The 11,880-nt window shown below is 45.2% G+C and overlaps 1 protein-coding gene across 1 annotated transcript; it reads right to left on the reverse strand.

The window, feature by feature from the left end:
• Positions 1–5,478: 5,478 nt before the first annotated feature.
• On the reverse strand, positions 5,479–7,269 carry LOC124672568 (xyloglucan galactosyltransferase KATAMARI1 homolog). The gene has a single exon (XM_047208776.1). The coding sequence runs from the start codon at positions 7,267–7,269 to the stop codon at positions 5,479–5,481; it is 1,791 nt and encodes a 596-aa protein (XP_047064732.1).
• Positions 7,270–11,880: the final 4,611 nt, after the last annotated feature.

The raw sequence follows: 11,880 nt of genomic DNA on the forward strand, positions 1-11,880 counted from the left end.
CGGGTTCCTCAACATTTCAAACATGGCATGAGATCGAAAGAAAAATGCAAGTGACCAAATATCAGGAGCCAAAAATAATTCAAGAAAAGAAACTTGATTGTACATAGAGGATGACATGCGGGTCCCAATTAGCAACAGCGGTATCAACGTTTGAGAGGCTGCACGGGATCGAAAGAAAAAGGCAAGTGACCAAATATTAGGAGCCAAAAATAATCCAAGAAAAGAAATTTTATTGTACGTAGAGGATGACATGCGGGTCCCATTTTGCAGCAGCGGTCTCAACGTTTCCAAGGCGGCACGGAACCAAAGAAAAATGAAGTAGCCGAGAAATCAGGGGGTGAAAAAAATCCAAGAAGAAAGATTTCAATTGGGCTGCATCCGGACATACGGGCCTTCGAACTATCTGCTTGGCCTTTTGACTCGTACAATTTCAGCCCACTCCAAAACAGGAAAGTTCCGAATTTTCTAAAAAAGCAGGAAAGTCCTATGCTTCGCAAAGACAAAAAAACAAGGAGATTCAACATATAAGTTTGTTTATGTAAAAATAAAGATTTAATTATCCGTTTGAAATAGCTCAGAGCGCAATACATTGTTTATTGTACGCAAAATAATCAAGATATCATATGTTTCTTGTACGGGAGGGCTGACATCGGGGACCCATGAGCCAACGGCATCGTCAACGTTTTAAAGGCGGCAGGGGATGGAAAGAAAAAATAAACCAAAAATCTGTTGGTAAAAAATCCAAAAAAAGAAACATTTTCGTTCTGAGAGGATGACATGCGGGACCCATGAGGCAGCAGCATCCTCAACGTTTATTGTTCATAGAGGTTGACATGTGAGACCAGTGAGCCAGCGGCATCCTCAACGTTTTAAAGGCTGCAGGTGATCGAAAGAAAAAATAAGCCAAAAATCGTTTGGTCAACAAAATCCAAGAAAATAAACATTTACCGTTCTGAGAGGATGAGATGCGGGACCCATGAGGCAGCAACATCCTCAACGATTCCAAGGCGGCAGGGGAAATATCCAGAAATTAATTAGGAGTTCAAAATAAATCCATCAAAGGAAACTTTTATTGTTCATAGAGGATGACATGTGGGACCGACCTGCCAACAGCGTCCTCATCGTTTCAGAGGGGGCAGGAGATCAAAAGAAAAAGGCAAATAGCCAGAAATTAGGGGTAAAAAATAACTCCAAGAAAGGAAACTTTTATTGTTCGTAGAGGATGACATGCGGGACCCATGAGCCGGCAGCTTACTCAACGTTTCAAAGGCGGCATGAGATCGAAAGAAAAAGGCAAGTGACAAAATATCAGGAGCCAAAGATAATCCAAGAAAAGAAACTTTATTGTACGTAGAGGATGACATGCGGGTCCCATTTAGCAGCAGCGGTCTCAACGTTTCAAATGCGGCTTGAGATCAAAAGAAAAAGAAAGTTGATTATACATAGAGGATGACATGCGGGTCCCATGAGTCAGCAGCTTACCCAACGTTTCCAAGGCGGCAGGGGATCAAAGAAAAAGGAAATAGCCAAAAATCGAGAGGGTGAAAAAAAATTAAAGAAAATAAACTTTTATAGCACATAGAGGATGACATGCGGGTCCCATGAGCCGGCGGGTTCCTCAACGTTTCAAACGTGGCATGAGATCGAAAGAAAAAGACAAGTGACCAAATATGAGGAGCCAAAAATAATTCAAGAAAAGAAAGTTTTATAGTACATAGAGGATGACATGCGGGTCCCTTGAGCCGGCGAGCTTACTCGACGTTTCAAAGTGGGCGGGGGATCAAAAGAAAAAGGTAAGCCAAAAATCAGCGGGTGAAAAAAAATCCAACAAAGGAAACTTTTATAGCACATAGAGGATGACATGCGGGTCCCATGAGCCGACGGGTTCCTCAACGTTTCAAACGTGGCATGAGATCGAAAGAAAAAGGCAAGTGACCAAATATGAGGAGCCAAAAATAATTCAAGAAAAGAAAGTTTTATAGTACATAGAGGATGACATGCGGGTCCCATTTAGCAGCAGCGGTATCACCGTTTGAGAGGCGACAGGGGAACAAAAGAAAAAAGAAATTGCCAAAAATCAGAGGGTGAAAAAAACCAAGAAAATGAACTTTTATAGTACATATAGGATGACATGCGGGTCCCATGAGCCTGCAGGTTCCTCAACGTTTCAAACGTGGCATGAGATCGAAAGAAAAAGGCAAGTGAAAAAATATCAGGAGCCAAAAATAATTCAAGAAAAGAAAGTTTTATAGTACATAGAGGATGACATGCGGGTCCCATTTAGCAGCAGCGGTATCACCGTTTGAGAGGCGGCAGGGGGTCGAAAGAAAAAGGCAAGTGAAAAAATATGAGGAGCCAAAAATAATTCAAGAAAAGAAAGTTTTATAGTACATAGAGGATGACATGCGGGTCCCATTTAGCGACAGCGGTATCACCGTTTGAGAGGCGGCGGGGATCGAAAGAAAAAGGTAAGTGACCAAATATGAGGTGCCAAAAATAATTCAAGAAAAGAAAGTTTTATAGTACATAGAGGATGACATGCGGGTCCCGGTTAGCGGCAGCGGTATCACCGTTTGAGAGGCGGCGGGGGATCGAAAGAAAAAGGCAAGTGACCAAATTTGAGGTGCCAAAAAAACTCCAAGAAAAGAAAGTTTTATAGTACATAGAGGATGACATGCGGGTCCCATTTAGCAGCAGCGGTATCACCGTTTGAGAGGCGGCAGGGGATCGAAAGAAAAAGGTAAGTGACCAAATATGAGGTGCCAAAAATAATTCAAGAAAAGAAAGTTTTATAGTGCATAGAGGATGACATGCGGGTCCCGAGTTAGCAGCAGCGGTATCACCGTTTGAGAGGCGGCGGGGGATCGAAAGAAAAAGGCAAGTGACCAAATTTGAGGTGCCAAAAAAACTCCAAGAAAAGAAAGTTGATTGCACATAGAGGATGACATGCGGGTCCCATTTAGCGACGGCGGTCTCAACGTTTCCAAGGCGGCAAGGGATCAAAAGAAAAAGGAAGTAGCCAGAAATCGGGGGTCAAAAAAATATCCAAGAATAGAAAGAATTTTGGTTCATAGAGGATGACATGCGGGACCCATGATCCTGCATCGTAAACGGCTCGATCGGAGAACGTTGAACGAGATGGCGCGATCGAGAAAAAAAACAATGCCAGAGAGGCTGCCATCTGGCCCTACATCCCTCGGCGGTGCGGATTTGCGTTGACTCGGCCGGCGAACCCGAGATTTCGAGATGCACCACGTCCCGGGCCACCATACGCGACGTTTTGGCCGCTTTCGTCGGGCTAGGTGGCCTCAAAAACGAGAAAAAAAAAGTTTTGACATGCACCACGGAGGGACCAAAAATCGTCGGCCATGGTACACCAGCAACCACGGCGCGACTTCAACTTCGTCGGCCATGGCAACTTTTCTTGTAGTGATTAATACTTAAAACCATAGATCATCTTAGATTCATCTCATATTCATGCTAGGGTTTCTCCATCTCCCCAAAAACTAATAGGAATACTCACACATGGAGACAATCAAGAACATCATCATAATCTTATGAAGGAGATTAAAGGAATGGAACGAACTTGAATACAAATCCAAAATAGCAATCAAGATTACAACTATGATTGGAGGGTGATGACGGTGATGGTGCAGCGGTTGCTGATGATGAAGGGGATGATGCCTTGTCCTCCGAAGATCCATGTAGCAGCCGGATCTTGTCTTCTCCAAATTTCCTTCTTGAGATCTGATCTGGGGCGGTGTTTCTCTATTTCGCGGAGTTGTGCATCTCTGATCTCTGATCCGTCTGCGGGAGGTGGAAGATTTTGACGAGGCGGTGCTTCTGGAGAGTAGTACGGGCGGGCCTTGCCCGTACTGATGCATGTTAAAGCTACTGGAAGTTTTCCTCGCATTGTCCTTTCGCCCAGGTACATAATTAAGTGCAAAAAAGATTTATATCGCGTCAAAATGTCAGAAAATGACAATTTTCATTAATATTTCATCACCGACTTATTATTTCAAGATCCTGTGTAGACAAGCATAAAAGGACGCGGTAGCGCGGTGAAATACAAAAATCCTACTGCTACTCAATGGCAACTTGATAAAATAACGATGTAAATACATGCTAAAAATTGCAATCATCAACTTCCCCAAGCTAGACTCTTACTCGTCCCCGAGCAAGATAGAAATTTAATAGACAGAGTCATCTTTCTTCATGATGCGAGAGTCGTTAAAACAAATGAGGCATTTTCGAAAACAAGGATTACAACATCAGATGTAAAACTAGAGCATGAATAACACCATACTATTCTCATACTCAATTGACTTAAAGGCCTCCACACCTTTCGAGGTTTGATAGTAGACAAGAAGACTACTTTATCCAAATATCATAAAATCATGAAGTTAGCTTTTCTAAGCCAGAGCTAAGAACTCGTTTTCAATTCAAAAAGGCACTTTAAGGTTCCAAAAACTCCAAAAGAAATATTGGATGTATATAATGATGTATTCTATCAACGTACAAAAATTCAACTTTAAATACTACTATATAATTTTGGTGGTGCAAAATTAATAAATCTTGCAAATTTTCGGGGTTTAAAACTTTGCACTATTCACACTTTAGATATCAGATTTTGCACTTTTGTTCACCCCAGAAGAATATAAGGTATCAGGAGTTTATATGTTGCACATTGATAGAACACTTCATTACTCATGTAGATTTTTTAATAATATTTTAAAAACTTATAATATTGTTTAATTTTTTTTAAAGGGTTTGCTAGTTAGCGGAGAACCAAATTCGTGCTCAGTCAAGTTCTGCACAGCTTCATTGCATCGTGATTCATGTATATGAGTTGCAAGTTAGGTTGCAACTGAGTTTTTTTAGTTGCAACTGTAGATACAACCAAGAAAAATACTCCATACCATTAGATTTGCTTTGTGATTCATGTTAGTCATGAGTTGCAACTCATGTTACAACTAAGATTTGATGAACTCGTCTGACTGAAAACAAAGTTATTTATTAGTCGACTGAGAAATAGTCACACATGGGATTTGCTAGTTGTTATCTAGCTCAGAACTAAGTTTGTGCTCACTTTACACTATTTGGTTGTATCGTGATTCATTCATATGAATTGCAAAGTAGATAGCAACTGAGTTTCTTTTAGTTGCAACTGTGACTTTTTTTTAGTTGCAAGTTGAGATACAACTAAAAAAATACTCTAGGTTGTTAGTTTTGCTTTGAAATTCGTGCTAGTTATGAGTTACAACTTATGTTGCAACTTAGATTTGATGACATCGTCTCATTAACAACGAAAAGTTAATTCTAAGTTGACTGATAAATAGTCAAATCCTTTGAAAAGAAAGTATGCGTAGCTCCGACTACACTTGTGGTTTCGACCTGTGCTACATAAAGCTTGAAAGGAGATCAACAATTACTCACTAAATTGCCTGCAAAATACACACAATGCAACAAGAGTACGATCTAATTGGAGGCAAACAATGGGTCCCATTCATGGGAGTCTTCAACCTTCTGCCCTTCTCCCAACAATGGATACTTCCAACTATACATCTCTAACTTCTCATCCTCCGGAAGGCCCTCCACGATGCGTTTCCTGATCTTCGTCACCTTCCTAGTGACGGCTTCCACGGCCACGTCGAACGCGTCATTCACAGTCGACTCAAGCTTCGACGACGTGTCGCTGTAGATCATCGCCGGGATGAGGCCCACGACCGCTCCCCTCATCCTCTCGACGTCGTCCGGCCGTATCCTCCTCAGCCTCTCCTCCACGCTCACGTTGCGGCGGACGTCTTCATCCGAAATGTAGACAGAGTATTCGGCGTGGTTCTTGGGCAGGTGCCAGGTGTACTGCACGAACGCGGTGCCGGGGTGGAAGAAGACCGGGATGCAGCCGGCGAGCAGGGCCTCGAACACCGATCTGCGCGTGTACGTGTCGCCTTGCGGCTGTAGGCAGAACGTCGAGCTCTGGAAGAGCTTCATGACTCCCGCCGGGGAGTCGCACCTGTTGCCCGGCCCCTTCCTGCACTCCATCAACGAGCAGGCAGCGGACGCCGCGCACTGCTCCACGAGGTGGCTTGCAATGGACCTGGCGTCCTCGGGGCGCGCCGCGCCTGCGAAGGAGAAGAGCCACTGGCGTTTCAGACCGCGCACCCGGTCCTGCCAGAAGAAGATGCCCTCGTCGGTCGCCGGGTGGAAGGATGTCGGGTACGGGATGGCGGCGTCGTTCAGGTTCCACGGGCTGGCCTCCAAGACTAGTGCCGTCATGTTCCGGACGGCCGGCAGACGGAGGAGGCTGCTCCCCCACCCGATGGAGCCATTGCCCAGCCGCCGGAAGTCCCACGTGGTGCGGCCGGCGACGAAGAAGTGGTCGCGGCCGCCCATGGCGCGCCATTCGGGGCGCGCGGTCACCAGGCGCACCATGTCGAGCGCCAACGCGTCCAGCGACGAGGCGTTGTGCCCCCAGAGGTGTCGTGCCACGTCGAGGCCGGCGTAAAACGGGACGAAGATGGCGGCCGCGAGGGAGGAGTCGTTGGTGAGGCACTCGTACCGCTTGATCCGGTCGTGGAAGATGACGTCGAGCATGTGCTCGTCGGAGTCGTACCATCCGGTTTCCTGGAGCACACCGCCCTGGCTGCCACTGAGCTGCGGGCCGAAGCCGCCGTTGGCCGTGTGCTTGCACTTGTCCGCCCACGGGGAGAGCGTCCCGCAGTCCCGGAGCAAGTCGGTGTTGAAGCGGGGAGGCAGCTCCTGCACGTAGATGTACCGGTCGCCGCACAGGTCTCCTCTGTCGTTTGCCGCCGCGAGCGCGCGGGCGAAGGCGTGCTCTCCGCGCTGCTCGCCTCCACCGTTAGGTCCTATGACGGACGAGCCAGTATCGACCTGCACCGACGCGGCCAAAGGATCGGGCAATGCCTTGCCACTGTTCGTGTGGCCGGCGTCACGCGGCGGCGAGATGAAAGGATCGGAGAACGGCGATTTGCCGCGGGCGATCGGGTTTATCTTGCGGGTGCGGTGCCGCGAGGACGAAAGGCCGTGCTCGACGCGCGCGACGGTGCCGGTAGCGCTACTGCCGGCGACGCCGAAGTCGTAGCAGTGGCGCGCTAGCATCGAGACGGTGGCGGCGAGGATGAGGAGGGAGCAGACGCGGGAGCAGCGGCCACCGCCCTTGTCGAACTTCCCCAACTTGTCATTAGTCGCCTTCAGTATGTCGCCGCCCACCGACGGCGGCAGGTCGGCCGCGTGGTGTCGCCTCATGGTGGGGACGCTCGGGGCGCGCGACAGCATAAAAAGGAGAGTTTTCGCTCGACAAGCAGCAAGCCAGATGCTAGTTCTAGCTCTTCAGTGCTCTCTGTTCACTCCTCGGTGGCTCACCCAAGCGCTTATGCTAAGAACGTGGATACAAAAAAGAAAGTAAGAAGTCAACCGCTGCATCCAGCCATCTGATACTGAGTTACTGACAGCATGCTAAGATTCAGAGGATAATGCTAAGCTCATAAGGAGGATCCAATTAGCTTGCAATTAATCACGAGGATCCAATGAGACGCATCCCTGAGACGCCCAGCGATCAATCACCGACAAGATCAGTTGATGGCGCGATCTAGATCAACTGGCTAGAGTGATAAGTATTGATTAACCCCCTGTTGCTCCTCGAGTCGTCTAAATCAACTAACGAGGTTCTTTCTCTGAAGCTTCTTGTCACCTTCCTCACGACCTTAACTCGTCATGTTACTCTAAAAAAGTCTGGCATGCATCCGATCCGCATGGATGTATAGAAAATAGATCAAGTCAAACTAACACAGGAGTTGCTGAATTACAAAGTGAAGCCGGACATCTTTAAGAAATATACTGTCGGAAGTATTCCAGTAAACTGTCAGGGAGCGTCGGGCCAATGAAACGTAGATAAAGATTCCTCCTTGCGCCAATGGCAACAATACCAGAGTGTTTGTTTAGTGCCATTGTGCAAACATAGGTTAAGGAAGTGTTTAGTAGACTCCAACTCAACTTCAGTGCACTACAAAATCAGGCCTTGAAGTTAAGTGCACTGACCTAGGTTAAGCGAGTGTTAGGCGGAAAGTTCAAAATACGACCGGCTTTGAAGTAACGAAGTCATCAACCGACCACAAGTTATAATAAACTTATACCTATCGGGGCTGCAAAAGTAAAGAGAAAAACAACACAAGACAACAGCTTGATCCAAGTTGAGGGAGCCTTATCTTGGGAGCGGCGCGGAATTGTCCAAACTAACAGACCTCCACCGCACCAACACTGCTACTCATGGGGAACTTGATGATGGGTCAACAACCTAGCATGACTTTAGAATCAAAATGAGGCCGACCATCCTAAATTAAGAGGTTCATCCTGAGCCATAAGAATGACCTCTTACGTGTCAGGAAAGGAGCCTATTTAGTCACTCTTAGGGCCTGGATTTAGGGCATGGCCTCCATCACCAAAATAAGAATCAGGCAGCGCGCGCAGCTCTCAAACATTCGCCTTGGAGATGGAAAATCGAGACTCTTGTACTTGCACGCAAACGGAAGGACAAGGAAGAAATACATCATCAACTTGCGCACTTTGACAGGGCTTGTGGTCATCCCTTAAGAGAAATAAGAGGAGTTATGGGCTCAAGGAAGAAATACATCGTCAACTTGCACATTTTGACGGGCTTGTGTTCACCCATTAGGAGAAACAAAAGGACTTATGGGCTTATTTTCAGAGATGTCTCGGCATGGCTGAACCTAACATGGCCTCCTTCAGTTGAGAATAGCTTGATACCAAGCAAGGGACCTATCCACACTTGAGGCCCCTTTTGAGATGGAGGAATTAAAGAAATTGGTCCTCGGCTTTCCCTCGGAGAAGGCTCCCTGATCCGACGATTTCATTGGCCTCGTTTTCTAGTGTTGTTGGGACACCGTTAGAGAGGACCTGCTCGCAGCTATCACTCAACTTTCGGAGAGATGAGGAGGTTGAAAGGATGATATGTCGCCTAGAGAGAGGGCGGGTGAATGGACATTTTTAAACTACTATGGATTTGGTTTGTAAGAATGCTGAATTAAACTAACGTTTATTTTACAAGCACAAAACACAAATAAGCTAGGCTTAACTAAGTGCATCAACAACAAGTCAACAACACAAGCTAAGCAATATAGTCACAAAATATATATAACACAAGTGATAGCAAGATATGAGTGCTTCAAGCACGGTTTCTATCACAAAGAAAGTAAACTCGGGTATAGAGATAACCGAGGCACGCGGATACCAAGCCCTCACACGGAGTGAGGTACATTGTAGAGATGTGGGATACCATGAAAGTCTCATGAACACCACGAAGGCTCACCTCTTCTCCAAACCAATTTCATGAAGGACAAAGGTCTTTCCCTTATGGCTAGATTTTCATCCACTCCGGAGATGGCAAGCTCCACAACCACTTCACATGCTACACGAAGGAGAAGCTCGTGCCTCTTCACAATCTTCCACGAAGAGGTCACCGGAGCACTAACTGCCAAGCCAACTAGGAGATCACTCTCCAAGAGTAACAAGCTCACAGTCTCTCAATCAAACTAATCGAAATGGAGATCTCAACACTATGCAAGAATGCAAAGCAAGAAACCAAATGTGTTCAAAACATTCACATTCAAAACTCACCAAAGCAACAAGTGCTAGGAAATAATTAGAGAGAAAGAACAATGGAGGAAATCAAGAAATGACTCCAAGATCTAGATCCCAAAACTACTCCTCACTTAGAGGAGGGATTTACTGGTGGAGATTGTAGATCTAGATCTTCTTTTAAATCCTTCAAGCAGATGCAAGAATCATAGGAGGGAAGGAAGAGGAAGAAAACTTTTGAGGTTTAGCAATGGACTATGAGAGAGAGAGAGAGAGAGAGAGAGAGGAGGGCTATTTATAGTCCAAGGGACGAAACTAGCCGTTAGGGAGAATTCTCGCGACCCGGTGACACCGGTCCTCCCACTGGAATAGTCCCGTGAACCAGCGGACCAAAACCCTCGCCTGTATTTGCGGTTCACAAGGATGGGATGGTCCGAGACCGGCGTGCCGGGTTCGAAGCAGCGAACCGGAACCGTTTCGGTTTCGCCGACACCGCTCTATGATGTGCCATTCGGCACATACCGGAGCAATCCAAGGAGCGCCAAACAATTCTAGGAGAAAAACCAGCACCGCCGATTTCTGCATCGATTTCACCAGAAACCCTCCAACGGTTGTTTTCTCGAAAGAACTACAGTTTCACAAAGTTCCCGAACTTCGATTAAGATGAAACTAATTTTGTTGGAATCTTCACATGATATTTTTACACAATTTTAGTAGGAAAACCTTTCCAAACTAACAACCGGTAAAATTGTCATAACTCAAAAACGCAACATAAGAAGATGCATATGATTTCCGTTTTCGATGAACTTGGACTTGTTGAAAATCTAGCAACAAGCTCAAGAATCTCACACAACCAAACATGAAGAAGCAACAAGAATAAGGGGATGCAAAGAATGCAAGGGTTGATCTGCCTAAGACGATGTGATCAAGTTTACCCAACATAAATCTTCCTCTTGATGGCGTGGCTATTTATCCTATAATCCAATCTCTCAACAACCACCTTGAGACCGGCAAAAGAAAAACCTAACAAGGCCATACGTTTATCTTACGCATCGCACTAGAGTTTGATTGCTTCATTCGGCATTCACTTGATCATTATTAATTTGTGAATTAAGAATTTTAATTGATTAAGTAGATAAGCATTTCACGTTGATTAAATTTAGCCTCTAGGCTACTCTGAACTCTGATTAATTGGTTCTTGCATATTCACGTAGACAACCTCAGGTTTCATGTGTCTCTCACCCGTCCATTCACCTAATAGAGTTCTTAAAGAGGTTCTTAGGTGTGAAATATTCTTCTATTTATATTTTGTAAGTTGCACCAAAACGATTGCACATGGTGAATTGTGCTACTTTTATTTGTTGCACCTTGTTATACTTGACTCTTACATGAAAAAAAAATACTCAATACACGTGTCTATGCTATTCTAAGATTGAACGAGAATGACATTTGTGATGTTTGGATGTCTGGGCATGCGTCAGCTATTTTTCTTTGGGTTTATTAGGACAGTGCCCGCGCGTTGCTGCGGAAGAGCAAAATATTTTTTAGAAATACGTTGCAACGGGGCAGCATTAAATGAAATATGTTTCATATATTCACATCTGTACATAAGTTAAATCCAAATGGCATGGAGTTGTTGGCCAGTACGCCTTTTGTACCATGCAATAGTGAAAATCATGGCATGACATGAATTTCCAGTGTGGAATAGTGAAAATCTATCTCGCTCGATAGGTCGGGACTCTCTACTACCATCGTCGTCGAGTAAAACGTGTGGATGAAACCTCAACCAAATTGGAGTCCAATGGATCATCATGCTCTTCAAATCAATGTGGAGAAACAAATTGGGACAATCTCGTTCTACTCTTGTGTACCAACTCAATGTTACCATCTTAAATATCTCACATGCATCATATAAATGTGAAACTACTCATATTTTAGAACAAAAAAGAAAATACATTAATTTGAGTGTATATAGCTGAATGTTGCTTACAGTGAATCCTAATTTACAAGCATAAAAAGAAATTTATCAAATAATTTGCATGTCCGCATGATCCAGCACTTATCAAAGCTAAGAACAAATCTGCAATTTTTTAGCCTTTGAAATCCATAGACAGTTCCATTTTTAAAACGAAAATAAAAATACATTTTAAAGGGAGACCTGGCCGCCAGGGGCCCAGCAGCAAGCTACGTATGAGGCAATCACGCGACCGCTGTATTCGCCTCCTCTCTCGGTCAACTCTCCCACAAGTCTCAACCGCTCAC

This window comes from Lolium rigidum, chromosome 7 (genome assembly GCF_022539505.1).
Source record: "Lolium rigidum isolate FL_2022 chromosome 7, APGP_CSIRO_Lrig_0.1, whole genome shotgun sequence".
Taxonomy (NCBI): Eukaryota; Viridiplantae; Streptophyta; class Magnoliopsida; order Poales; family Poaceae; genus Lolium; species Lolium rigidum.